Below are 27,571 nucleotides of genomic sequence, written 5' to 3'. Positions count from 1 at the left end.
ACCCTGTGTCACATCAGAACATAAGAGAAGCCCTGTTGGATCAGGCCAGTGGCCCATCCAGTCCAACACCCTGTGTCACAGAAGAACATAAGAGAAGCCCTGTTGGATCAGGCCAGTGCCCCCTCCAGTCCAACACTCTGTGTCACATAAGAACATAAGAGAAGCCCTGTTGGATCAGGCCAGAGGCCCATCCAGTCCAACACTCTGTGTCACAGAAGAACATAAGAGAAGCCCTGTTGGATCAGGCCAATGGCCCATCCAGTCCAACACCCTGTGTCACATCAGAACATAAGAGAAGCCCTGTTGGATCAGGCCAGTGGCCCATCCAGTCCAACACCCTGTGTCACATCAGAACATAAGAGAAGCCCTGTTGGATCAGGCCAGTGGCCCATCCAGTCCAACACCCTGTGTCACATCAGAACATAAGAGAAGCCATGTTAGATCAGGCCAGTGGCCCATCCAGTCCAACAGTCTGTGTCACATAAGAACATAAGAGAAGCCATGCTGGATCAGGCCAATGGCCCCTCCAGTCCAACACTCTGTGTCACACAGTGGCCAAAAAAACCAAGTGCCATCATGAGGTCCACCAGTGGGGCTAGAAGCCCTCCCACTGTGCCCCTGCCCAAGAATACAGAGCATCGCTGCCCCAGACAGAGTTCCAACAATACGCTGTGGCTAATAGCCCCCGATGGACTGCTGCTCCATATGCTTATCCAATCCCCTCTTGAAGCTAGCTATGCTTGCAGTCATCACCACCTCCTGTGGCAGTGAATTCCACATGTTAATCGCCCATTGGGCGAAGAAGGACTTCCTTTTATCAGTTCTAACCCGACTGCTCAGCAATTTCATTGAATGTCCACGAGTTCTCGTATTGTGAGAAAGGGAGAAAAGGACTTCTTTCTCTACCTCACCAGGCAAATCAGGCAAAGAACGGCTTAGTTGCTGGCTGTGCGTGGCTCCGGGGGCTGGAAGCAGAGGGAAAACTGGGGAGGAAAGCCGGCCCGGGGCCCCTAAAGATATGGGGGCCCATAGGCCAGTGCCTACTTGGCCTAATTGTTAATCCGGCCCTGCCTGAAGTTCGTACTCGGTAAGTGCCAGGGGGCAATAATTTGAACAGGTGGGCCGAATCGCTGCCAGTGACACAGGAATGCCATAAGGCCCAGCATAGGCAAATACCAGCAGGGGAGGCTGATATAATTAGACACCCACCATCTCAACCGAAGGCTCTTGTTTTGCAGGCCCTGCAGAATTGTAATAGATCCTGCAGGACCCTGATCTCAAGTGGGAGCAAGTTGCCCCAGGCCGGGGCCAGAGCTAAAAAGGCTCTGGTCCTGGTCAAGGTTAGGTGGATGGCTTTTGGTCAGGGGATTAGTCATGTGATCTTCACTTGAGTGTAAAGCTCTTCAGGGGACATATAAGGAGAGATGGCCCTGCAGAGGTGAGCCTTCATTTTCATGGGACCCTCCACAGGTGCCCTGATTAAAATGTTACCACTCATTGGTCTTAAAGATGCTTTCTTTGTATCTCTCCCGTTTGATCCAGGGAAATGGGCAAAGGAAGCTCTGGCTCTTTCCTTCCTTCCCCAGGGGACCAGGAGGGGGAGGAGCCTCAGCCAATAGAAGGAAGAGCGGCTTGGCTCAGTAGCTCTGCTGTGTGATTGAAAGAGCCTGAAAAAACAAGCTCTGCCTCCCCACCCCTTCCTCCCCAAGGGAGGAGCTTCAGCCAATGGAGAAAACAGAGGCTTTGTTCTGTAGTTTCTGTGCAATTGAGCAAGCCTGACAGAACAAGCTGTGATGCAGAAGGGAGCAAGAGAGAGGGAGAAGGAAGCAGATGACAGCCAGTTGCTTGGGGGCCTGATAGGAACCCTCCGGGGGGGGGGGTGATTCGGCCCCTGGGCCACATTTGACACCCCTGGGGTAGAACGTAAGGCCAGGCTCTGGGAGACTCGAGTTCAAGTCCCCCCTCTGCCACAGAAGCCTACTGAGTACTCTTGGGCCAGTCGCATTCTCTCAGCCGCACCTACCCCACAGGGCTGTTGCGAGGATAAAATGGAGAGGAAGAGAGGGATGTCAACTGCCTGGGGTCCCCACCAACCAGGGAGGAAGGCAAGGGAGAAACGAATTAAAGAAATAAAACGAGTACTTAAAGCCAAAAAGCCACACCTCGCTGAAGCTGCCCTACTGACTGATCACAGCTCTTCTCGTCTGTACAAAAGCTTTTATGATTGCTATTGGATTCTTTTTGGGAAGTAATCATTGCTTTTGTATTACCGTCTGTAATTTTTTTTTTCATTTCTCTTTCACGGCGTAAACTTTTGTGTGTTGATCTGTACCTTGAAAACGGTGATGCCGAAGGTGTGTGGGCACAAAGGGTAACTTTTAAAAAGAAAATCTTTAATTGTGTTTGTCTGTGTCCTTTATAAAGTTTATTTCTCTGCAACCTAATCTTAAAGAGGGACACTCATGGCCTGGCCTGACATGGCCCCGCCCAACAAGGTCTCATTTATATGTCAGATCAGGCCCTCATAACAAATGAGTTCGACACCCCTGTTCTAACCAGGGCCGTAGCCAGGATTTTAAAGTTGGGGGGGGGGGCTTTTTAAAAAGTCAGGGGGGCCCCTTTCCCATCCACTGCAGGGCTTGCTGCTTCTCAGAAGCTTTCTGGGGTAGGGGCTGAAGCTGGAGGTTCTGAAAGTGACCAAGTCAAGGCAGCCAACCCTAAAACTTTGAAGTCAAGAAGGGATTGCACTTTGCAAGCAAGTGGGGGGGGGGGTTCTCCCTCTCCCCCACCCAGGCACTTTGCAGCCTGCAGCTCTATACAACCCTCTCCAGCCCATTCCACACAGCTTCCTCCAACTCCTGCTCCTTCACCTCCCTCCCCTCCGCCTGCTGCTGTGCCCTGCTCAGCTCTCCCAGCTCCGGCTGCTGACACTTCGTTGGCCCAGCCATGGCGGAAGGAAGGGAGGGTGGGCCTCAGTCAGGGGGCTATGCCTCCACAGGCCCCCCTGTGGCTACAGGCCTGGTTCTAACTGCTACGCAGCACATACTTATCCTCCTCTAGATAGTGTGTTGGTTGGGCAGGCAGGCTCTGAGTTAAAGACACTCAGCAAATCACATTCCAGCCTGAAGACTACACCAGTTTCTGTTCCCCACTCTGGAGAGCGTACAGAGTGCCCAGCGGCTTAAAGCTTCCCTAGTACCAGAGCTACAGTGTGAGTCACTCTCTGGTGTTGGTGAAAAACTGCCCTCGCACATCCACCGTTCCCATTAAGGCATGAAGTATTCTGCAGCACGGTCATCAAATTTAATAACCTGTACCGGACGTTTTACATTCAACTGAGTATCACAAGCCATTATACTGCACCCGGAGCTGTTATTGCAAAGCAGAAATTTCTGACGGAGGATGGTGCTTTCTGCGCTTTCCCTGCCACGACAAATAGTTTGGGGAAAGAAGAAGAAAAAAGACTTGCACACTGGACAGAAATATGTACATTGGAGATGCCTTCTTAATCCGCTTTAAAAAAAAAACATTTAAAGGAATCCTCTATATTGACACAGATAGAATTCCATTTTAATCTTGAAACAGCAAAGGACAGTCCTATAAATCTTCACTGTAAATGGCTTAAGCAACTTGTAAAATGCTGCACTAAAGCTAGCTGCTATTTCAACAACTGCTACCACCCACGTCCAAGGATGAGAAAAGAGTTCTTCTCCAGAGTCTTCAGCTCTGATTTCTCATACATCAGTCATATTTTACATTTAAATGTAGGTTTTGATAAACTGGGGAAGGAAAAGTCCAGGATTCTGCTACCAGCACCGAACCGCAAACTCAGTGAGCTGGACAACCTCTGTATGCTAAGTGAAACGCAGGCATTCCTAATCCTGAAGCAGAGGATCTTAGATATTGAGAAACAGTTCCTTTGCTCTTCTGGACATAAAACTTGTTTCCCCTTTAGCATTTGGTATCTGCCCAGATCATGGGCTGCCTGCTGCCTACCTTTCCCAGATTACTTCATCCCAGTTACGCCGCTCTTTTATGTTAGCAAGACTCAATGTTCTACCCTCAGAGGTACTGTCTGAGAGGTTTGCCAACATTCCTTATCAGGATAGAGTCTGCTCATGTAATGGTAGGTACCTTGAAACGGTCGCCCATGTCTTATTTCATTGTGATTTTTATGGGGAAGCGTGGAACTGTATAAATCAAACCCATTCTGTCTAATTTTTAGGGATTACCTGAAGGGAAGTTAGTTTTTTTCTGCTAGCTGACCAATGTTCCCATATCACAAGCCTGGTTGCAAAGTAGCTTTTGGCTGCCATAACAATCAGGGAGCAAAAGGCTAGCTCCCCTTCTTGACGTCTGACTGGTTTTTATAGCTGAAACTCCATGTAAATTTGCTATACTGTACTTTTTAATTTCTATGCCAATAAAGGTATTTGGAGTTGGGTTTTGCCAGGTTTTTTAAAAAAAATTCCAGAAAAAGACCATGCCAGACGTTATGGGACTCGTGCAGTCAAAAATCTATGCACAACAGGGTTATGTTGAGGAGGGGGAACTGGGGGAGGTCACTCCTCATTCCTCTTGAGCCAATTAGCTGAAGCTATACTAACGGTTTGAATTGTGGTCTCAGGCGAGCCAGTTGGAATAGTGGTTAAGTGTGCGGACTCTTATCTGGGAGAACTGGGTTTGATTCCCCACTCCTCCACTTGCACCTGCTGGAATGGCCTTGGGTCAGCCATAGCTCTGGCAGAGGTTGTCCTTGAAAGGGCAGCTGCTGTGAGAGCCCTCTCCAGCCCCACCCACCTCACAGGGTGTCTGTTGTGGGAGAGGAAGGGAAAGGAGATTGTGAGCCGCTCTGAGACTCTTCCGAGTGGAGGGCGGGATATAAATCCAATATCTTCATCTACCTCACAGGGTGTCTGTTGTGGGGGAGGAAGGGAAAGGAGATTGTGAGCCGCTCTGAGACTCTTTGGAGTGGAGGGCGGGATATAAATCCAATATCTTCATCTACCTCACAGGGGGTCTGTTGTGGGGGAGGAAGGTAAAGGAGATTGTGAGCCGCTCTGAGACTCTTCGGAGTGGAGGGCGGGATATAAATCCAATATCTTCATCTACCTCACAGGGGGTCTGTTGTGGGGGAGGAAGGTAAAGGAGATTGTGAGCCGCTCTGAGACTCTTCGGAGTGGAGGGCGGGATATAAATGCAATATCTTCATCTACCTCACAGGGTGTCTGTTGTGGGGGAGGAAGGGAAAGGAGATTGTGAGCCGCTCTGAGACTCTTCGGAGTGGAGGGCGGGATATAAATCCAATATCTTCATCTACCTCACAGGGGGTCTGTTGTGGGGGAGGAAGGTAAAGGAGATTGTGAGCCGCTCTGAGACTCTTCGGAGTGGAGGGCGGGATATAAATCCAATATCTTCATCTACCTCACAGGGTGTCTATTGTGGAGCCGCTCTGAGACTCTTCGGAGTGGAGGGCGGGATATAAATCCAATATCTTCATCTACCTCCCAGGGTGTCTGTTGTGGGGGAGGAAGGGAAAGGAGATTGTGAGCTGCTCTGAGACTCTTCGGAGTGGAGGGCAGGATATAAATCTAATATCTTCATCTACCTCACAGGGTGTCTGTTGTGGGGGAGGAAGGGAAAGGAGATTGTGAGCCGCTCTGAGACTCTGTGGAGGGCGGGATATAAATCCAATGTCATTGTCGTTGTCCAATGTCGTGCCAATCATCCGAATTTTGATCCTTTTGCTTTAATCTATGTGTTTTATATTTATGAGATAGTTTAATTTTGATATGCTTAATTTGATCTGCTTTACTTATTGTGATTGTAATGTTTTCACTGCTGTAAGCCGCCCTGAGTCCGCCTCGCGGGATATGGCGGGATATAAATCGCAAATTAAATTACATCAAATTAAAAATTGTGCCACTGGAAAAACTGATCGTGTGGAACCCTTCATTGGGACGGTTCCTGCACCATTGGTCTGGATCCCATTAAACGCGCAATGGGTTGGTTAACTGAAAGGATTTTGCCACCTCTTGAATGCCCCATCCCCCACTTCTGAGAGTCGGCCTCCACCCACCCACCCCCAGTGCACACCTGAAGCTGCAGCCAGAATTGAGACACAGCAGAAACTGCCTCCCCTCTTCTTGTGTCAATTGCAAAATGTATTTATTTCCGAAGTGTCTATCCGATTTTCTGACATAAATCCTCCAAGGCAGCTGACCGGATAAAAACCTGACACAAATAAAATAAGCCACATATATAGGCCTACGAGCAATTAAAGGTATAGCTAAAGAGCTGCAGAAAAGTAGAGGTTAAAAAAGAATCTCACATTCTCTTAAAAGCACGATATCACAGGTCAGATTCGGCCAGATGCCAAAAGGTTAAGTGATGGTTCTGGGTGCATATAACAAGAGAAAGGTACGCCAAAGACCACCACAAAAAAAGATCCTTTCTCCCAGAAATCTGCTTTTTCTGAGAAGCCAGAGATACAGAGTGAAGGGCCTCGTGTCTTGCATTTCCCTCACTTTGACTGAAACATAGGCCATTTTCCCACTGAGCTTACCTCGGAGCGACGTCCCTCTTCACCGCGCAGCGTCTGCGCGGATTTCCCACCAACTGCTCCGAGGCTGCTCCAAGGAACCAGGAAGTTCCCGACCTTTTGCGTCGCAAATGGAAACCGCCAAAAACCAGTTTACATTTGCGACGCAAAAGCCGCGGGACTTTGCGGCTCTTCCAGGTTCTGCGGAGCAGTTAGTGCGAAATCCGCGCAGATGCTGCACGGTGAAGAGGGACGTCGCTCCGGAGTAAGGTCAGTGGGAAAACGACCATATATAATGACAAATTATCCAAAAATGTATTTGCAGTCAGTAATTATTTACTGAGTTGCAAATACATTTTTCGATAATCAAACCACTCAGTCATTATTTACTGTATTGGAAGACAGATTTTTTTTTTTAATCTGTTAAAGTCAGCCGTAAGAGCCCGAGATTTGCAGCACAGGCAAGCTTTGCAGGGCGCACAGAGACTTGCACTAGCAGGGTTTCCCCCGTTCGCTCAGATGCCCGCATGCAAATTTATTTATTTATTTATTTTTATTTATTTATTTGCCTGACACTGAAGTGACTGCAAAAGCGGATTGCCAAGTGAAGCTCCTGGCCAGCGAGGGCATAATGCCCTATGGCAGGGGTGGCCAACGGTAGCTCTCCAGATATTTTTTTTGCCTACAACTCCCATCTGCCCCAGCCAGCATGCCCAATGGCTGGGGCTGATGGGAGTTGTAGGCAAAAAAACATCTGGAGAGCTACCGTTGGCCACCCCTGCCTTAGGGAATTCTGGATTGCAAGGAGGAGAAAGGAGAGGAGGAGACTGAATTTATACCCAGGCCCGTAGCTACAGTGGGGCCTGGGAACCCCCCCCCCCTTCCAACTGTATGGCCCCTCCATTGGAGAGCCCCCCAATTCGTCCTCTTTGCTCACCACCACTCTGAACAAGTAGTAGCATTGCTGAAGGCCTTTTTGCTTTTTCTCTCCCCTTCCCTAACACACCATGCAGAGCAAAGAGCGGGGGGGGAGGAAGAGTCAAGAAGTCATTGTCTCTCTGAGAGAGGGGCACACAAGATAGGGGTGGGGGAGCAGAGCTGCTGTGACTGCCCAGACAAAGGGAGGTTAGCTTGTGGGACTCAAGGCAGCTTACAGTGCCGAGAGCCTTGGGCCGCCAAACTGGGTGCCCCCCCACCCCCAAATAACATGCAGTGGGCCCCATCAAACATGAAATCCTGACTACAGCCCTGTATGTAGCCCACCCTTCACTTGGATTCTCAGAGCGGCTTACAATCTCCTTCCCTTCCTCTCCCGACTACAGATGCCCTGTGAGGTAGGTGGGGCTGAGAGAGCACTGAGAAAACTGCTCTTGAGAGAACAGCTCTGCAAGAACTGTGGCTGACCCAAAGTCACTCAGCAGCTGCATGTGGAGGGTTGCGGAATCAAACCTGGTTCTCCAGATTAGAGTCCGCCACTCTTAAATGTGACACCAAACTGGCTGTCTCAGCAAGCAACTGCCAACGACGCAGGAACAAGGAAACTTCCAATTCAGGGAAGGCTAAAAGAGCCATCCTAAGCAACTCTGCGCGGAATCCTACCCAGGTCACTTCAGTGGGGCTTGCTCCCAAAGAAATGTCTCTAGACTTCCACCGAAAAGCTAGCTACAGTGTTTATCAGTAAGCCATTTGGCTGAAGAAAAAGAATTCCAGATAATTTCGTATGAAAGCCACTCTGTCTACCATACCTAACAATGCTGTTTTGCTCTGTTTCACTTGACTTTAATAGTTCCACTTCTAAAAAGCAGGCCAAATCTTACAAGACCTATCTGCAATAATTTATCAGCACGCTGCAGATTTCGATGCTAATTTCTCTCTTTTGAAAATCACCTCCCCCCAACACACACACACACACAAAGAAGGGGCAAACAGTTTCTTAGTTTCAGCTGCATGGAGCTTAGTTTTTCATTTTGTTGTTTTTCTTCGAACTATCTTGTTTGTTTCTCTCCTTTGATTATTCAAAGCAGATGTGCTGAAACAGGAAAACAGGCTTTTCCAGCCCGCTCCACAGCTGGCGCAGGAGTCCGGGGTTTCGTGTACACAAAAAGGAGAAAGAGCCTCTGTCAGCGGTGTAGCTGGAACAACCAACTCCTGAACGCCCCTGTCCCCATAGCACAAGTTAACCTACAAACACCCTGCATGAGATGACCAGTGTCGGCAGCTGAGAGTCTCTCTGTCTTTCCTCCCAAACTTTTAGAAAAGTCATTCACAATGATTTCAGCACCACTGCCCTCTATTGGTCACATGCAAGGAAGAAGCGTCCAGAAAGAAGTTCTTGGAACTCGGGGCAGAAGTGCTGCGGCAGGCCAAAACATAAGACGCATTCTGATATTCCTATAACACAATAAAAATGTATTTTCCGCAGTGGGCATTCAAGATACTGTTTTCAAAATACATCCTGTTGCAATTTAATGCACCCTCTCCACTGCAACCGCCCGGTTAGAAAAGAGAATCGTCACCGCCGCCTTGGGGTGCTTGGAAACCTTGTTATTTCGGTTTAAAAACACGTTGCAAATTGCATTTGAAATGCGTTTTAAAGCCGAAATGAAAAGGTTTGCATTTGAATGCAGTGTATTTTCTGCACTGCCCCATCTACACATCCTCAGGGCAAGTAACAACCTTAATAAGCTAGATTCGAGTCCATCTAACTATATTTGGGGGGGTAGATCCAGGCGGGCAGCCGTGTCAGTCTGAAGCAACAGGACAAAGCAGGAGTCCAGCGGCACCTTTAAGACCGACAAAGTTTTATTCAGAATGCAAGCTTATGTATGCAGGCAGACTTCTTCAGCCGAGGGAATGGGGTACAGTTTATTTATTTATTTATTTTATTTATATTAAGATTTATACCCCGCCCTTCTCACCTAAGTGTCTCAGGGCGGCTTACAACATGATAAATTAGACAACTTCAGATTGAAACATTTAAAATACAATTAAACTATAGGTTAATAAAAAGCAGGATAAAATAGGATAATTAAAACCGGCGGCCTATAAATACATTTTGTTCCATCCAGGATGTTTTCATTGTCAGTTAATGTCATAGGCCTGCCGGAAGAGGACTGTCTTACAGGCCCTGCGGAATTGCCCTAGATCCCGCAGGGCCCGTACCTCTTCCGGCAGCTGGTTCCACCAGTAAGGTGCCGTTGTTGAGAAGGCCCGGTCCCTGGTGGATTTTAGACGGGCCTCCTTTGGCCCGGGGACTACCAACAGGTTTTGTGAGCCTGAGCGTAGTACTCTCTGGGGAACGTGTGGGGAGAGACGGTCCCTAAGGTAGGCAGGTCCTAGGCCATATAGGGCTTTAAAGGTGATGACCAACACCTTGTACCGGACTCGGGATATTACTGGCAGCCAGTGCAGACTCTGGAGCCCCGGCCGAATGTGCTCCCATCTAGGGAGCCCTAATAATAGCCGGGCAGCAGCGTTCTGCACCAACTGCAGCTTCCGGGTCCGGCACAAGGGTAGCCCCATGTAGAGGGCATTACAGTAGTCCAGCCTCGAGGTGACCGTAGCATGGATCACTGTTGCCAGGTCGTCACGTTCCAGGAAGGGGGCCAACTGCCTCGCCCGCCTAAGATGAAAAAACGCGGACTTGGCAGTGGCTGCTATCTGAGCCTCCATCGTCAACGAAGGCTCCAACAGCACCCCTAGGCTCTTGACCCTGCCCGACGCTGTTAGCGAAGCGCCGTCAGGCAGAACTTACGTATAGCTGGTGGGTAGTGGTTAAGAATGTAAAGTGATACAAATTACGAACATCATTCTATTTTGCCATTACGAAAAAAGAACATGCTAAAATGTGGTGAAAATGGGTTAAGGATATTTTAATGTGTTTTTTTCCTGATGGCAAACTAGAATGATGTTTATAATGTAGAGAACGATGTTTATAATGTATGTTACATGTTAAAAAGTAAATTAGGTGGGCAAGAACATCACTAGTAAATACAAGTCCTTTTGTTTTACCGAGACTAGTAGGAAGAACAATTAACAGGCAACTTTTATTACCTTTCATTGGTTTCTCACGCAAATGCTACCCAGACCAAATGGTCTTTCAATTTGTTTGTTACTTTGTATCACTTTATATCCTGCTGGAATGACCATGGGTCAGCCACAGTTTTCGTAGGAGTTGTCCTTGAAAGAGCAGCTGCTGTTAGAGATCTCTTAGCCCCACCTACCTCACAAGGTGTCTGTTGTGTGTGGTGGGGCGGGGCGGTAAGGTAAAGGAGATTGTGACCACTCTGAGATTCAGAATATAGGGCAGGATATAAACCCAATATCTTCTTCTTCTTTGGTGTAGTGGTTAAGTGTGTGGACTCTTATCTGGGAGAACCGGGTTTGATTCCCCACTCCTCCTCTTGCACCTGCTGAAATGGCCTTGGGTCAGCCATAGCTCTGGCAGAGGTTGTCCTTGAAAGGGCAGCTGCTGTGAGAGCCATCTCCAGCCCCACCCACCTCACAGGGTGTCTGTTGTGGGGGAGGAAGGTAAAGGAGATTGTGAGCCGCTCTGAGACTCTTCAGAGTGGAGGGCGGGATATAAATCCAATATCTTCATCTACCTCACAGGGTGTCTGTTGTGGGGAGGAAGGGAAAGGAGATTGTGAGCTGCTCTGAGACTCTTCTGAGTGGAGGGCGGGATATAAATCCAATATCTTCATCTACCTCACAGGGGGTCTGTTGTGGGGGAGGAAGGGAAAGGAGATTGTGAGCTGCTCTGAGACTCTTCGGAGTGGAGGGCAGGATATAAATCCAATATCTTCATCTACCTCACAGGGGGTCTGTTGTGGGGGAGGAAGGTAAAGGAGATTGTGAGCCGCTCTGAGACTCTTCGGAGTGGAGGGCAGGATATAAATCCAATATCTTCATCTACCTCACAGGGTGTCTGTTGTGGGGGAGGAAGGTAAAGGAGATTGTGAGCCGCTCGGAGACTCTTCGGAGTGGAGGGCGGGATATAAATCCAATATCTTCATCTACCTCACAGGGTGTCTGTTGTTGGGGAGGAAGGGAAAGGAGATTGTGAGCCGCTCTGAGACTCTTCGGAGTGGAGGGCGGGATATAAATCCAATATCTTCTTCTTCTTCTTCTTCCTCTTCTTCTTCTTCTTCTTCTTCTTCTTCACCACTACCCACCAGCTATATGTAAGTTCCACTCACTGTACCCCATTCCCTCGTCAGAGGAAGTATGCATGCATACGAAAGCTAACATTCCAAATAAAACTTTGTTGGTCTTACACATTTGGGGGTGGGGGGGATTGAAGTTTTCCAGAGTCAAATCTCCCTTTATCAAACAAAAGCACAGACCCCCCAAAAAATTTCATTGGTTTCTAAAGTCAAAGATTTCAGGTTTTCACAGCTGGCATCATCACTAGGGTTTGTAGAATGTTTCGGGCTCAAGTGCCGTGTTCTACTGGAGAAAGTTTTCCTTCCAGACGTTTCGTTCTCAGCTGCGGAGAACATCCTCAGTGGCGTTGCAGCCGGAGCAGGCGCTCTGACCTTCTTGGCTGCTGTGCATTGAGTGAGCCAAGCAGCCAAGAAGGTCAGAGCGCCTGCTCCGGCTGCAACGCCACTGAGGATGTTCTCCGCAGCCGAGAACGAAACGTCTGGAAGGAAAACTTTCTCCAGTAGAACACGGCACTTGAGCCCGAAACATTCTACAAACCCTAATGGTTTCTAAAGTGCTCCTGGGCTTGAATCTAGCTGTTCTGCTGTGGACCAACATGGCTGTTCTCTGAAGCAACCTCAAGAGGACAGAACACCATATACCAATCCTGAGCTGCATTTTGTCTCTCGCGTGACGACATTAACATGTTTGGTGAGAGACTTCCCTGCAAATTTCACAGGCCTCGGGAATGTTTTCCCGGCCCCCCCCACCTTGGCCTCAAGCACGGATCACGACTCGCCATGCCCAAACAGAAAGGCCTTGCATCACTGCTGGAGGGTGCTGAGACTCGGGCAAACGTGAGGGAAGGAGCAAGGGGCTGGCACAATCCCAGCTGCAAAAAAAGGCCCGTGAGGACGGGGCTGGAAAGCTCCCAGGAAGCCTGCTGCCTGCAGATTGAGGGCTGGTGCCCAAGAATTAGAAATATTTATTTGTTCAGCCCTCTGCGGATCTGGCACCGAAACGTGGGATGCTGGCTCCCAGGGATGTGAAATATATTCCCCCATATCCTGAGTGAGAACGCATCAGTGCAGTCTGGCTTTAAAAAAAAAAACCCACAAGCGATGTTCCCTCTAAGCTGCAGAGTCTTGGGAGCAAAAAACAGAGCCTGTGGGGGCACTGCCCCCCCCCGACATCCAGGCAAACCCCCCCTGCTGCCCCGGCTTCCAGGGGACCTCCAGCATGCAGTCTGCTTTTTTATCAATTTTATTCGTATCAGTTTTGTTTATATCCCGCCCTCCCCCCCCCCCCCCCCCCGAAGCAGGCTCAGGGCAGCTAACAACACAGTCAATACATTAGTTTACAAGGTATTTAGACAAACTAATTAACACATTAATTAAAATTCTGCTAAAACTCTAAAATCAATAAATTTAATAAAATTAACATATTGGTGCTATCATACAGGTGGCGAATTTCATTAGCAGTTTCCCCCTTAGTCGGTGAAGGCCAATCGAAAGAGGGTGGTCTTGCAGGCCCTGCGGAACTGTTCCAATTCCCGCAGGGCCCGCAGATCCTCCGGAAGCTGGTTCCATAGGCGTGGAGCCATAGCAGAGAAAGCCCGATCCCGGGTGCTCTGCAGCTTTACCTCTCTCGGCCCGGGGGATAGTCCAGCAAGTTCTTTCCAGCTGACCTCAGTGCTCTCTGGGGTTCATATGGGGAGAGATGGTCCCTAAGGTAGACAGGTCCTCGGCCATATAGGGCTTTTTCATTTTCTTTTTGCCATGGCTGAGTTGGCAAAGCGTCATCAGTGGCAGCCAGAGCCAGGAGAGCTGAGCAGGGCACAGTTCACCGTGGCAGCAAAAGCAACCTCCTATATCTTCCTCCCCAACACAACAGACACCCTGTGAGGATGGAGTCGGATTTTGGAATAAAGCGGGAATGAGGTCAGCGGCCCAGGTGAAAGCACTGGTGATGCAAATACTGCGTGCGGCTTTCGTGCTGCTCTGGAACACTCCACTGAGCTCCGGCAGGCACAGACTGCTGCACACAAGGGCAGAAAGAAGAAGACCGCAGATTTCTACCCCGCCCTTCTCTCTGAATCAGAGGCTCAGAGCAGCTTACAATCTCCTATATCTTCCTCCCCCACAACAGACACCCTGTGGGATGGGGTGGGGCCTGAGAGAGCTCTTCCAGAAGCTGCCCTTTCAAGGACAACCCTTGTGAGAGCTATGGCTGACCCAAGGCCATGCCAGCAGGTGCAAGTGGAGGAGTGGGGAATCAAACCTGGTTTTCCCAGATAAGAGTCCGCACACTTCACCACCATACCAAACTGGTTCTCTGGCTCTTTCAAGGAAACGTAGAACATAATGTCAGTGACAAAATAATGAGTCAGCTCCCTCTTCTCCACACAGTTAAGTGAGAAGCTTTTCTCTGCCACCACAAGACCCCTTCAATTGGAGGTAAGACTCCTATGTTAGTGGGAGGGGCATTGGGGGATTCGACTCAACAGCTGACATGCCCCTCTTTCGAAGAGGGGAGAATATCCCTCGCTTGTCCACTATTAAGAGAGCCAGTTTGGTGTAGTGGTTAAGTGTGCGGACTCTTATCTGGGAGAACCGGGTTTGATTTGCCACTCCTCCACATGCACCTGCTAGCATGGGCTTGGGTCAGCCATAGCTCTGGCAGAGGTTGTCCTTGAAAGGGCAGCTGCTGTGAGAGCCCTCTCCAGCCCCACCCACCTCACAGGGTGTCTGTTGTGGGGGAGGAAGGGAAAGGAGATGGTGAGCCGCTCTGAGACTCTGTCCTTGAAAGGGCAGCTTCTGGGAGAGCTCTCTCAGCCCCACCACCTCACAGGGTGTCTGTTGTGCGGGGAGAAGATATAGGAGATTGTAAGCCATTCTGAGTCTCAGATTCAGAGAGAAGGGTGAGGTATAAATCTGCAGTCGTCTTCTTCTTCTTAATACTACATTAAAAAAAAAAAAAAAGGTAGTCCGCTGTGCAAGCACCAGTCATTTCCGACTCTGGGTTGACGTTGCTTTCACGTTTTCACGGCAGACTTTTTTACAGGGTGGCTTGCCATTGCCTTCCCCAGTCCTCTACACTTTCCCCTCAGCAAGCTGGGGACTCCTTTGAGCGACCTCGGAAGGAAGAAGGCTGAGTCAACCTGGAGCCGGCTACCTGAACCCAGTTTCTGCCGGGATCGAACTCAGGTCGTGAGCATAAGAACATAAGAGATGCCATGTTGGATCAGGCCATCCAGTCCAACACTCTGTGTCACACAGTGGCCAATATATGTGTGTATGTATACGCACACACACACATACATATATATACTGTGGCTAATAGCCACTGATGGACCTCTGCTCCATATTTTTATCCAATCCCTCTTAAAGCTGGCTATGCTTGTAGCCGCCACCACCTCCTGTGGCAGTGAGGGCTCCAACTGCAGTACTGCAGCTTTACCACTCTGCACCACGGGGCTCTTACGACACTACATTAAGGTGACCTTAAATTCCACCCAAGTCGTGGTGGGAAGTGCTGACAAGTCACAGCTGATTTATAGGAACTCTCCGCAGTTTTCAAGGCAAGAGACGTTCAGGAGTGGTCTGCTCGTAGCCTGTCTTCGCATCACAGCCCTGGGGCTCTTTGGAAATCTCCCCCCCCCCAAAGACTTGCCTGGGCTGACCTTGCTTAGAGATCAGGCTTGCCTGGGATCACCTTGAAAAACAACCACTGAACATCAGGCCTTGGGTCAGCCACAGCTCTGGCAGAGCTTGTCCTTGAAAGGGCAGCTGCTGTGAGAGTTCTCTCAGCCCCACCCACCTCACAGGGTGTCTGTTGTGGGGGGAGGAAGGTAAAGGAGACTGTGAACCGCTATGAGACTCTGAGATTCAGAGTGGTGGGTGGGATATAAATCCAATATCATCCATCATCTTCTCTTGAAACCTTTGGAGCTTGCTTGTCTTCCCTTTAGTGACACAGCCAGATTTGAGTCCAGTTGCCCCTTAAGAGACCTTCCGAGAGTTAAAGACTCCCACAAGCTTATTCCTGGGAAATCTTGTTGGTCCTACAGTTGCTACAGAACTCAAAACTAGCTCATCTTTAGGACTACTTGTGTCGATTTTAGTAGCGTCCTTGTAAAGGATGTCCCTAACAAATTGTGCCCCTGGTTAAGACAGGAACCCAATATTGCTGTTTCAGGGCTGGAAAAATCAGTCCCAATTTGATTCAAAATGTATCCCAATTCTAAACCGAGGACCGCCAACGCCAGAGAGCAGAAAACCTGAAGGCTGCTGCCCCCCAGACTTCCATTTTCTCTCTATTCCAGCAGCACACATTACAGCTTCTGGAAAAAGCCAGAATTTGAGCGCTGAGTGGGCTGAACGAAACGAAAGTCTTTGGCCATATGCTGTTTTTCTAGGATCACTTTAAGCTCTTTCTAAATAGGGATGGGGGGCTACCGCCTGGACGCAAGACGGAAACGGCAGAGAAAAGAGGAGAGGGGCGTTGATTATCGCAAACAATGTCCTCTCCTCTTGCCTCCTCCCAGGGGACACTGGGGCTGTGTCTCCACATGCCTCGCGTGGGAGGCACACAGCAAGGCCATGCGGGGATTGGGCCCTCCCTGAAGCTCAGCGCGATGACGAGGAGGAGGTCAAGTGAGGGCAAAGATAGACAATGAGGAAACCTCTAGGAATCCATACCTACTGCCAAGTGCAAAACCCTTTCCATTGTTCTGAGGACTCCTATGCGCTCCATTAGTTAATAGAGTAAGCTTAATTATTTCTGCAGTTTGGTATTTTTATTAAACGTGCGCTGAAATGTGAAACGTCGAGCTAATAGAACACATGTGGAGGTAGGGAGAAAGAGTTCTTCTTGGCAGGGTTTCATAGGTTCCATGTATTATCATGCCAGAAAAACGAGACCTAAATTCAGTGCAACTACCAGGATGAGAAAAAAAAAAAAAAAAACAGCACGGGGTGGGGGTGGCAGCAACATAATGCAAAAGAAGCTGAACATACAATCCCCCCATGAAGGCTTGAACTCAGAAACTCCAGAAAAAGGACATTCATAGATATGACTGGCTTGCAGATCACAACAACAGTTTGTTGCGGTTTGGAATGGTCCCAAGACAATACTGCACTTCGGAATGCAAGAAACTGGATTCAAAGGTCCCCTAGGTACATTCACACTTAGATTGTTGTCCCCTGACCATAAGTTCCCATAGTAAAACAAAGGTATTTCATAGGAAGCGACAGAATCAGGTCATAGTTCTGAGATGTTCTGCATGGCACCAAGAAATTGGGGAGAAGAAAGCTGCTTGGAGCATGTGCAGAATACTTCAAACTAATAACCCCAACCAGACACCCACAGCAAGGAAGTTTTGAAGTTACTGATATAAACGAAAGCAGATGTGAACAGCCTCTCTTTCTCACGATGATGATTAAGTCAAATGACTGTTTCCATCTTCGCGTCATGCATCCCCATGTCGGCAACATTTGTTGACCACATCTGGCCACGCCGACAACCAAAACGGAGAAGAGCAACGTCGTTTTCATTTAGCACATTGAGGAAGCCAAAACGCAAGGACATTTAGGATACATCAACGCTAAAGAGAGACGTTTGCAATCATCCGTCTACTGCACAAAACATCCCAGCAAAAAACCAAAATCTTTCTTAGCAGTTTGCAGGCAGCACCTGATGGTAAACGGCAAACCTCAGCGCTGCTCGTGAAGTGAATTCCTACCTGCCCGTCTTGTCCGACATGAACCTGGTGTATCTGCAAGTTACCCTGAAAAAGAAATTAATAAGCAAATTGTAAAGCCGCCAGGAATCATAGAGCCTCACAAAGAGATGCATATTTGGAACTTACAAGTGCTCCTCGCGGTGGATTCCTTTGGGGAATTCACTCGTTTTAGAACCTCTTTATAATAACTGCGCTTCAGGCAGAAAAAAACAGTACTTAAAACTGTCCAATGTATTTCTCTTTTAGCTGTATCGATATACTCAAATAGGGATATTGGCTGTTTATTTCATTACATATACTAAACCCATCTTCCACTATATTTTAATGTATTTTTCTTCTAATGGCAAACTATATGCATGTTACATGTTAAAAGGTAAATTAGTTGGTTGGGAAAAACTTCTGAGAAAGAAATGCACTCAATTTGGCCCAGGCTTATAACAATAGAGTGGTTGACAGACATTCTCACATTTTGACTTGTTACTATTTTATTAGTTTCTCACACTCATGTTACCCAGATCAAAGGTTTGCTCAATTTGTTAATTTTGCTATGCTGCTAATTTTACTATTCTGTCACTGGATCTTAAATTTGTACCATTTTGCATTCTAAACCACTGCCTACCAGCTCTATGTAGCTCTCTGCTCACTGTACCCGATCCCTCATCTGATGAAGTGTGCTTAAAGCACACGAAAGCTTCCATTCTGAATAAAACTTTGTTAGTCTTAAAGGTGAAACTTGACCCTAACTTTGTTCTAGAACTTAAAACTGTAATTTAAACTGTGGGGAATGGTCCTAGCTACAGGCATAGATTCTCCATACTGGCATTCTTTGCTGTAATTCTGACCACATCAAGCCAAAGTGTTCATTCTGCATCATGCCCTCTGGTTTTGCTAAGCCAGAAGCCCTCAACCCCAGCTGTGATGACGAAAGGAAACCTCCATATTCAGGGGCAGCAAACCTCTGAGCACGAAGGCTGGGGAGTCAGGAGCAGGGGAGGGGCCTTGTTTTCGTCTAGCTGTCCGGGACAACTGATTGGCTGCTATATGAGACGGGATGCTAGACCGGATGGACCACTGGCCTGATCCAGCAGGGCTTTTCTTATGTTCATAAAGTCCCTTTCAGTTTCCTAAGACTTTGTGTCTGGCTTTATTATCCCTGTGGTTTCAAACCCACATAACATAACATAACAATTGTCCATAACAATTGACATATTTTTTTAAAAAAAATAAAAGATGACATTCTTAGGATAGGGAACTCAGCATCCAATAAGAAACCCTCTGCTCACAGCCCTGCCAAATAGCTTTTCTTTAGGATGGAAGGAACAGCTTCTCTGTATGGTATTGTGTGAATGATGTCTGTACTATACAGACCAGGGGTGTTGAACATGCAGCTCAGGGGCTGAATCAGGCCCCTGGAGAGCTCCTATCTGGCCCCTGAGCAACAGGCTGTCATCTGCTTCCTCCTCCCTCTCTCTTGCTTCCTTCTGCATCTCAGCTTGCTTTGCAAGGCTTGCTCAATCGCACAGGAGCTACAGAGCAAAGCCTGTATTTTCTCCATTGGCTGGGGCTTCTCCCTTGGGATGGAAGGGGGGGAAGCAGAGCTTGCTTTGCCAGGCTCTCTCAATCACACAGCAGAGCTACTGAGCCAAGCCTCTCTTCCTTCTATTGGCTGAGGCTCCTCCCCCTCCTGGTCCCCTGGGGAAAGAAGGGAAGAAGAAGGCTTCCTTTGCCAAGTTCTCTGGGTCCCATGGGAGAAATACAAAGGAAGCACCTTTAAGTCCAATGAGTGCTAATATTTTAAGCATGTGTTAAGTTTTTTAAAAAAATCTTTACTTGTGTTTGCCTGTGTCCTTTATAAGGTTTATGTATCTGCTACCTAATCTTAAATAGGTACCCGCATGGCCCAGTCCGACATGGCCTGGCCTGACAAAGTCTCATTTATGTCAGATCCAGTTCTCATAAGAAATGGGTTCAACAACCCTGATATAGACCCCACCCCCTGCACTGGGGGGCAACTTTCCTCCCCTTTCAGAGGTCTTTGGGTGCAAAGAGAGCACGGTGATTTCTCCTGCCATGCTCTCTTTGCACCCAGAGATGTCTGAAAGGGGAGGAAAGTTGTCCATCATTGCTGTAGGAACTCTCCTGAAATAATGTTTCCTATTTTGCTAACCAGTAACTGAAATAAAGAAAAGGTCAAGTTAGTCTCCTGTGCAAGCACCTGTTGTTTCCGACTCTGGGGTGACGTCGCATCACGACGTTTCCATGGCAGACTTTTTTTATGGGGTGGTTTGCCATTGACTTCCCCAGTCATCTACGCTTTCCCCCCAACAAGCTGGGCACTCCTTTTACCGACCTTGGAAGGATGGAAGGCTGAGTCAACCTGGAGCCGGCTACCTGAACCCAGCTTCCACCAGGATCGAACTCAGGTCGTGAGCAGAGTTTAGGACTGCAGTACTGCAGCTTTCCTACTCTGTGCCACGGGGCTGCTAGTAACTGAAATAGCCTTCTTCAGTCCTAACTTTTGAATAGCTGTGCTCCTCACCTACTTGGTCAGCTGGTCAAAAGCGCAGCTGGACATAAAATGAAAATGCGCCAGCCTCTAACTAGCAGAGCAACTTAGTCAAGCTTTGGCTGTTTCAGCAGACAGCGTTCCTAACAGACCCAACGTTGACTAGATGGATGCTAAGAGCTATGCCTTAAAAAAATTAAAATAATAAAACTCAATCTTAAGGGCCAGTTTTGGGGGGAAACTTGCGGTCTAGAAGTATAAAGGAAGAAATGAAGCACAGGAAGAAACTGCCATGCCATCTGCAATTACACCTGGTGGTAATTTCCCTTAGAATTTTCAAATAGAAGAAGTTAAAAACAGCTCCCTTTAGGCTCTTGGCAACTATTAAGAGAACACCTCAGTGGTTATTCCCTCATCAAAGAACACACACGCCTTTGTAAATGAGCGTAGATCTGCCCGTCTAAAGTTCCAACACCGGAAGCGGCTCATAGTCTTGCCTTGCTGTATTCTCAGCTCAGCAGTAAACCAAGTAAAAATACCAGGTAAGCTGGGCATGCAGTTTCCAGGCCTGTGCACTTTCCATTTGCGGGAGCGATAAATGCATAGGCTGAGCCTTGCCACGGGCCTGAATCACTCCAGAGGGTCTCAGTTAATGTACTTTAGCTATGCTGAGCGTGGAAGTACCGGCACAGCAACAACCTATCCGGCCCTCCTGGTTGGCCGGAGGGTCTGTGGCTCACCTCGCTGTCTTGCGTGATCTGCACCTGTTCTCCTTGCGGCACCTGGGCGATGTGGAGGTGACCCTGCGGGATCCGTGAGGAGAAAAAAGAAAAAGAAGCGCCAAGAAGCATCAGTCAGAACCAGAGGAACAGATTTAGGTCAGTTCTGCGGCGGTGGCAGGCACAGAATATCAGCTTCCCCCAAAGTGTGACGCCGTTCTCCCTTCAAAGGAAGCAGAGGAACCTGAACCCTAGGAGATAAATGGCTACAAGGATGCTTGGGGAGTAGCAGAACCTGACCTGCTTGAGACGCAGCCTGCAAAACATCCACTGAAAAGCTGGATATCAGGTTCTGCAGTGGAGCTCGGTCCCTTCCCAAAGAAAGAACAAACCTCTTCTTTGACCCTTCCCATAATGTCTCTATGGAGAGACCATATACCCATCCTGTACAAATCACAATGACAGGGAAAGTTCTTGCTTGGTTGACTGGACAGCACTGAGCCAACTGCCTTCTGACCCCACCCCGCTCCAATTCTTGCTTCAACAGACCTCGTCCACACTGCCTTAGGCAAACAAAAAAAGCCCAGGGAGGGCGAGATATTAATCTGAATAAATAAATAAAGCAAGCACTGCCAGTAAGACACACCAGACATTCCTGCAGCGGCAGAAGGGTCACAGAATTCCAACTGGGGTTGCCAGGTCTGTGTTGGAAAATCCCTGGAGACCTTGGGGGAGGATCCAGGAGAGGGCGGGGTTTGGGGAGGGGAGGGGCCTCAGCACGGTCCACCCTTCCAAGCAGCCATTTTCTCCAGGGGGGCTGATCTTGGCCAGCTGGAGATCAGCTGTAAAAGCAGGAGATCTCCAGGTCCCACCCGGAGGCTGGCAACTCTAATTCCAATGACGGTATGAAGACAGGTTCAGCTAAAACCACAACCACCACAACCACACAGGCCTCGGGGACAGGAAAGGCTTCCTGCTGCTGCTCTGAACCTAACACTCTGCACCGATGTTCCCTCTAAGCTGTAGTCTTATGAGCAAGAATTCTACTTTACAAGCTCCTGGCATTCAAGTTGTGAGCTCCTGCCTAGATTAGTGTGCTCCGGGGTCATCCTTCCCGAGTGTGTGAGCCGGAGGCTAAAAATCTGCGAGCTAGCTCACGTTAGCTCGGCTTAGAGGGACCACTGCTCTGCACGTGTACAAATTTTCGCTGTGCATTTTGTATTTTTGGCTCCACATTGCAAAGTCCACTGCCCACCCAACGGGTGCCTGTTCGATAAATATCCTGAGGAAACGGGAGACGCGGCTCAATAGGAGCACCATGGCTTTGTCAAATTGCAAAAAAATGACACGTGAAAGCCTCAAGATTGCTCACACAGCCGTCAAATAATTGCGATCAGAATAAACACGTGGCATGGTTGAGTATAAAAAGACATGAACCCTTGGGTCTAGATTCCTATTCTTAGGGCTTTTTTTGTAGCAGGAACTCCTTTGCATATTAGGCCACACCCCTCTGGTGTAGCCAATCCTCCTGGAGCTTGCAGTAAGCCCTGTACTAAGAGCCCTGCAAGCTCTTGGAGGATTGGCTACAGCGGGGGTGGGGCCTAATATGCAAAGGAGTTCCTGCTACAAAAAAAGCCCTGCCTATTCTGAAGGGGAAAATGTCCCCCTTTGACCCTCTCCGCTGGTCTAGAAGGGCAGCCTTCCAATCACTCACTACTGCAGTTGTTCCAGTCAATACTAGCAGAATATATGGCCCAAAGCTAGTTTGGTGTAGTGGTTAAGTGTGTGGACTCTTATCTGGGAGAACCGGGTTTGATTCCCCTCTCCTCCACTTGCAGCTGCTGGAATGGCCTTGGGTCAGCCAGAGCTCTTGCAGAGGTTGTCCTTGAAAGGGTGGTTGGAAGAGCCAGTTTGGTGTAGTGGTTAAGTGTGCGGACTCTTATCTGGGAGAACTGGGTTTGATTCCCCACTCCTCCACTTGCAGCAGCTGGAATGGCCTTGGGTCAGTCATAGCTCTGGCAGAGTTGTCCTTGAAAGGGCAGCTGCTGTGAGAGCCCTCTCCAGTCCCACCCACCTCACAGGGTGTCTGTTGTGAGGGGGGGGAGGGAAAGATGGTGAGCCGCTCTGAGACTCTTCGGAGTGGAGGGCGGGATATAAATCCAATATCTTCTTAAATCCAATATCTTCAAAGAGTTTTAACAAAAGCCACTGCTATACATCGCTGACCTCTACAACTACTTCAGAAAGAAAATCAAACATATCACTTGATTTTTTTTAAAAAAAAAAGAACAGAAAAAGTGATTAAGGAAAACGAAAAACTTCCTTATGAAATCTATCTGGCCCTTTGCAAAAGAAATTTACCTGCTGGTAAACTGGATGCTACGTTGGTTTAAAAAAAAAACTCTTTTGTGTTCGTTTTCATACGCCTGTGTATGAAACCGAGATTAAAGATATCCATTTGGAATCCTGTCAAAGGCTCTTCCTATAGTATAGCGCACCAACAATTGCACATGAATTTCAAAGAAACAGAGACCCTTCTATTTCAAACAGTTTCATTTCCTTTGGAAGGAAACGGTCTATTTATAGGGAGAAGCGGCGTGCTGAAAGCATCACACACGACAATAGGGACTGTATATAAAATTAGACCCACGGATCCAATCCATGTCGAGATTAGAATCGCTTTCCCTTCACAATGTTAAACTCTTGCTGGCTTCCAGGGGAAAATCTTTAAAACATAAATAACCTGATGAGGCTCTCTGCAGATCGTGTGGCTGTCCCCAAGGAGGTGGGGGAAAGACAGCTCTGCTCTGTTTCGGGGTCCAGGACCTGAAGAAAAAGCCATTCATTTCCCCCACCAAGGTTTGCTGCCCTTCAAGATTCATCCTGTTGATTCCTTTGGGATGGCAACTGGAGCTGCTCCACTCTAGAGGTTCTGCTCCCACCTACTGGACTGGATCCAGAAGGTGGCCCTGGGAGATTTCTGCTCACCCTCTGGCACAAGCACACCACACTGCTTAACCTCTACAAGAAGCCACTGGGTTTGGTCATTCAGGGGTTTGGGGGACAAGGACACCTGTATACTTAGGAGATCAGGCTCCATTTCTGTTTTTCAGCTGACTGGGGGAAGGTTTCAGTGGAAATCCTAAATAAGCACCTTGCATGGATAATGGGTGGTTGATGAGCAATAAACTGAAGTTCAATCCAGATAAGGTTCTGTGGGTGAATGGTTCATTGGGTCAGGGGGGTGATACGCAATGCCTTCTGGGCAGGACTGCACTCCCCCTGAAGGATCAAGAATGCAACTTGCAGGTATTGGGGCTGGGTGGGGACCAATGTTCCCTCTACGCTGCGGAGTCTTGTGAGCAAAAATTCTACTTCGTGAGCTCCTGGCATGAAAGTGGTGAGCGACGGCATCAATTAGTTTGCTCTGGGGCCATTTTCCCTGAATGGAGACAAAAATGTGTGAGCTGGAGGCTAAAAAATTGTGAGCTAGCTCACGCTAACTCAGCTTAGAGGGAACACTGACTGCTGTCTTTCCTGGTTAGTTTCATATTCTGCTTTTAGATCTCAACTGTGTAGTTTTATCATTTTGTTGCCAAAAGTCACTTTGTGAGTTTAGAGTCTGGGATATATGCTATAAAACAAAATCGGAAACATATAAAATCAACCCCCAGTTCACTGATGGGCATGTGGTACTCTGAGAAACGAGGGGCAGAGGACTTCTGAAGCTGCGTCACACCAACTTAGGCCAACTGACTCATGGCGATCTACTCTGACTGCAAGCAGCTCTCCAAGATCTTAGGCAGAGAGGCGTCCTTCCAAATACTTGCGACTCGGGATCCTTTCATGGGCAATGCCAGAAACTGTGCTAGAGGTGCAAAGCAGGTATTCCACAAGCAAGTCTCAGCCTTTCCCCAAACTGGAAAGAACCAAGAACTGCCCCCTCCCATACAGACACCGGGGGCAGAACTGAGCCTCAGCCGTCTATGTGGCTGATTGTCAAAGAGATATATTGGGCTGTCTAAAAAGCGATGGATTTCCATCAAATCTACCAATGCGAAGAGAACTGCAAGTATCTGGAAACTTATGAAAATACAGGTTGAGAAAGTATGCGTTCCCTCCACCTAACGGCAGGAAACATATTTAAATTCCACGCAACATTGCACTTGATTTAATATTTTGAAACAAAGCTACGGAAGCCAAGGCAAGCTCTTCTATAACCCACCAAGGCAATCTATTCAAGAAACACACAAGCTTGAGACACGGTGGGAGTGTCACACTTAACTTTTAAACTTCCTGCCTTCTGTGGGTTTTGGGGTCAAAGTGTTAACTTTATTTAAACTTTTTGAAAAGGAATTTAATGTCAATGTTTATAAGCTTTGCTTATATACATGAATTTAAATGGATACACATGTAAGGAATTCAGCTAACAGATGTCGAAAAATGCTTTAGAACGTACTTTGGAAAAAATGAGGATAAATTAATCTCAAATGGATTTCCAGATTGCTAGCACTTGGGGAGGGTGTGGGATGCACATGCATCACCAGTGTCGACTGTGAGCGTCACGTGGAAGGAACGACTGGGAGACTTAAATGATCATTTGCATGCAAATCTATATGCCTGTACAAGAATGGCTGTCACGCATGCCAACCGTTTATTTGCATTTTGAATGCAGACAGGCACCAACCCACCGGGAAAAAAAAAAACAACCTTTACAACAACGGACCAAACTTGGTGCTCTTTCAAATGGTTGATTTCAAGATTTTTCTTATTGGATTCTAACTTTGGCCTTTTCTGCATGCTCAACCACTGCTCACCAGCTATATGTGGCACTGCTCATTGTACCCCGTTTCATCGTCTGATGAAGTGTGCAGGCACACAAAAGCTCGCATTCTGAATAAAACATTCTTCGTCCTAAACTTTCTTCTATTGCTTCAGACCAATGCGGTTTGCCCACCTGGATCAAACAACAACAGCAACAAATGCAGTAGAACAAAGTAGGAGTCAAGGGCACCTTTAAGACCAACAAAGTTTTATTCAGAACATAACCTTTCGTGTGCTCCAAGCACACTTCATCAGATCACGTTCTGAATAAAACTTCGTTGGTCTTAAAGATAAGCTTAACTCCTACTTTGTTCTACAGCTTCAGACCAAAGCGGGTGCTCACTTGGATCTAGCAACAAATGCAACAAAGGGACAGTGGCTCAGTGGTAGAACGTCTGCTTAGTAAGCAGGAGGTACCAGGTTCAATCCCCAGCATCACCAACTAAAAAGGGTCCAGGCAAGTAGGTGTGAAAAACCTCAGCTTGAGACCCTGGAGAGCCTCTGCCAGTCTGAATAGTGAAGACTGACTTTGATGGACTCAGGAGGGTCTGATTCAGTAGAAGGCAGCTTCAGATGTTCATATGTCTAAGGGGAGGGATGGTGGCTCAGTGGTAGAGCGTCTGCTTGGTAAGCAGAAGGTCCCAGGTTCAATCCCCGGCATCTCCAGCTAAAAAGGGTCCAGGCAAGTAGGCGTGAAAAACCTCAGCTGGAGACCCTGGAGAGCCGCTGCCAGTCTGAGTAGACAAGATTGATTTGATGGACCGAGGGGGGTCTAATTCAATAGAAGGCAGCTTCACATGTCCATATGTTCATGCAGCTAAAGAAGTCTTAGTCAGTGGGGCCAGATTTGTGAGGTTAACACTAATCTGCAAATACGTGCTATTAAAGCTGCCCTTCGGGTTGCTCGCTCTGGGTTGGGAAATCCCGGGAGATTTTGAGGGCGAAGCTTGAAGAGGGGAGGGACCTCAGCAGGGCACAAGGCCAAAGAGTCTATCCTCCAAAGCAGCCATTGTCTCCAGGGGAACTGATTCTTATTCTCTGGAGATCAGCTGCAGCAGCCAGAGATCCCCAGGTCCCACCTAGAAGACGGCAACCCCAGCTGCTCTGCGGAATGAAAGTGATTGAAGAAGAAGAAGAATTGCAGATTTATACCCCACCTTTCTCTCTGAATCAGAGGCTCAAAGCGGCTCACAATCTCCTATATCTTCTCCCCCCACAACAGACACCCTGTGAGGTGGGTGGGGCTGAGAGAGCTCTCACAGCAGCTGCCCTTTCAAGGACAACCTCTGCCAGAGCTATGGCTGACCCAAGGCCATCCCAGCAGCTGCAAGTGGAGGAATGGGGAATCAAACCCGGTTCTCCCAGATAAGAGAGCTCTGGCTGACCCAAGGCCATTCCAGCAGCTGCAAGTAGAAGAGTGGGGAATCAAACCCGGTTCTCCCAGATAAGAGAGCTCTGGCTGACCCAAGGCCATTCCAGCAGCTGCAAGTGGAGGAGTGGGGAATCAAACCCGGTTCTCCCAGATAAGAGAGCTCTGGCTGACCCAAGGCCACTCCAGCAGCTGCAAGTAGAAGAGTGGGGAATCAAACCCGGTTCTCCCAGATAAGAGAGCTCTGGCTGACCCAAGGCCATTCCAGCAGGTGCAAGTGGAGGAGGGGGGAATCAAACCCGGATTTCCCAGATAAGAGAGCTTTGGCTGACCCAAGGCCATCCCAGCAGGTGCAAGTGGAGGAGGGGGGAATCAAACCCAGGGCTCCCAGATAAGAGTCCCCACACTTAGCCGCTACACCAAACTGGCTCTCTACAGAATTGTACAGAATGAGTACATACTACTTGGACTTGTCCGTCTTCTCCTATCTGGTGGATTTGGACTTGCTGGGCGTTGGCCAGAGCGTAGTGCAGGGCTTGTGGCTGGCTGGCTTGCATCTCGTTTGGGGCCGATGCTGTACTTTGAGCGCTCTCTGGAAAACAGACAAGAGAAGGTGAAAAGATGCCGAAAATCAAATCGAAAAGTTTTTGAAAAGATGGTGTAGATCATTCCACAAGATGTGTCATCAGCCTGGGAGGGATTCAGCCTCCGTTTTCTCTGCCCG

The 27,571-nt window shown here is 48.2% G+C and overlaps 1 protein-coding gene across 2 annotated transcripts in view; it reads right to left on the bottom strand.

Moving 5' to 3' along the window:
* BANP (BTG3 associated nuclear protein) overlaps positions 1-27,571 on the bottom strand; it is a 303,621-nt gene that overhangs the window by 120,586 nt on the left and 155,464 nt on the right. The window contains exons 9-11 of one of the 2 annotated variants that reach the window (XM_060253627.1): positions 27,309-27,439; positions 20,676-20,747; positions 17,430-17,474 (exon numbers count right to left, since the gene is read on the bottom strand). In XM_060253627.1, the coding sequence (XP_060109610.1) occupies positions 17,430-17,474; positions 20,676-20,747; positions 27,309-27,439 (248 nt within the window). The remainder of the gene's footprint in view (positions 1-17,429; positions 17,475-20,675; positions 20,748-27,308; positions 27,440-27,571) is intronic. The other variant, XM_060253628.1, reaches the window with a different exon arrangement.

The sequence above is a fragment of the Heteronotia binoei genome, chromosome 14 (assembly GCF_032191835.1).
Source record: "Heteronotia binoei isolate CCM8104 ecotype False Entrance Well chromosome 14, APGP_CSIRO_Hbin_v1, whole genome shotgun sequence".
NCBI classification, from domain to species: Eukaryota; Metazoa; Chordata; class Lepidosauria; order Squamata; family Gekkonidae; genus Heteronotia; species Heteronotia binoei.
Note: the sequence above shows the minus strand (reverse complement) of the source record. Positions and strands in the feature narration are given on the sequence as shown.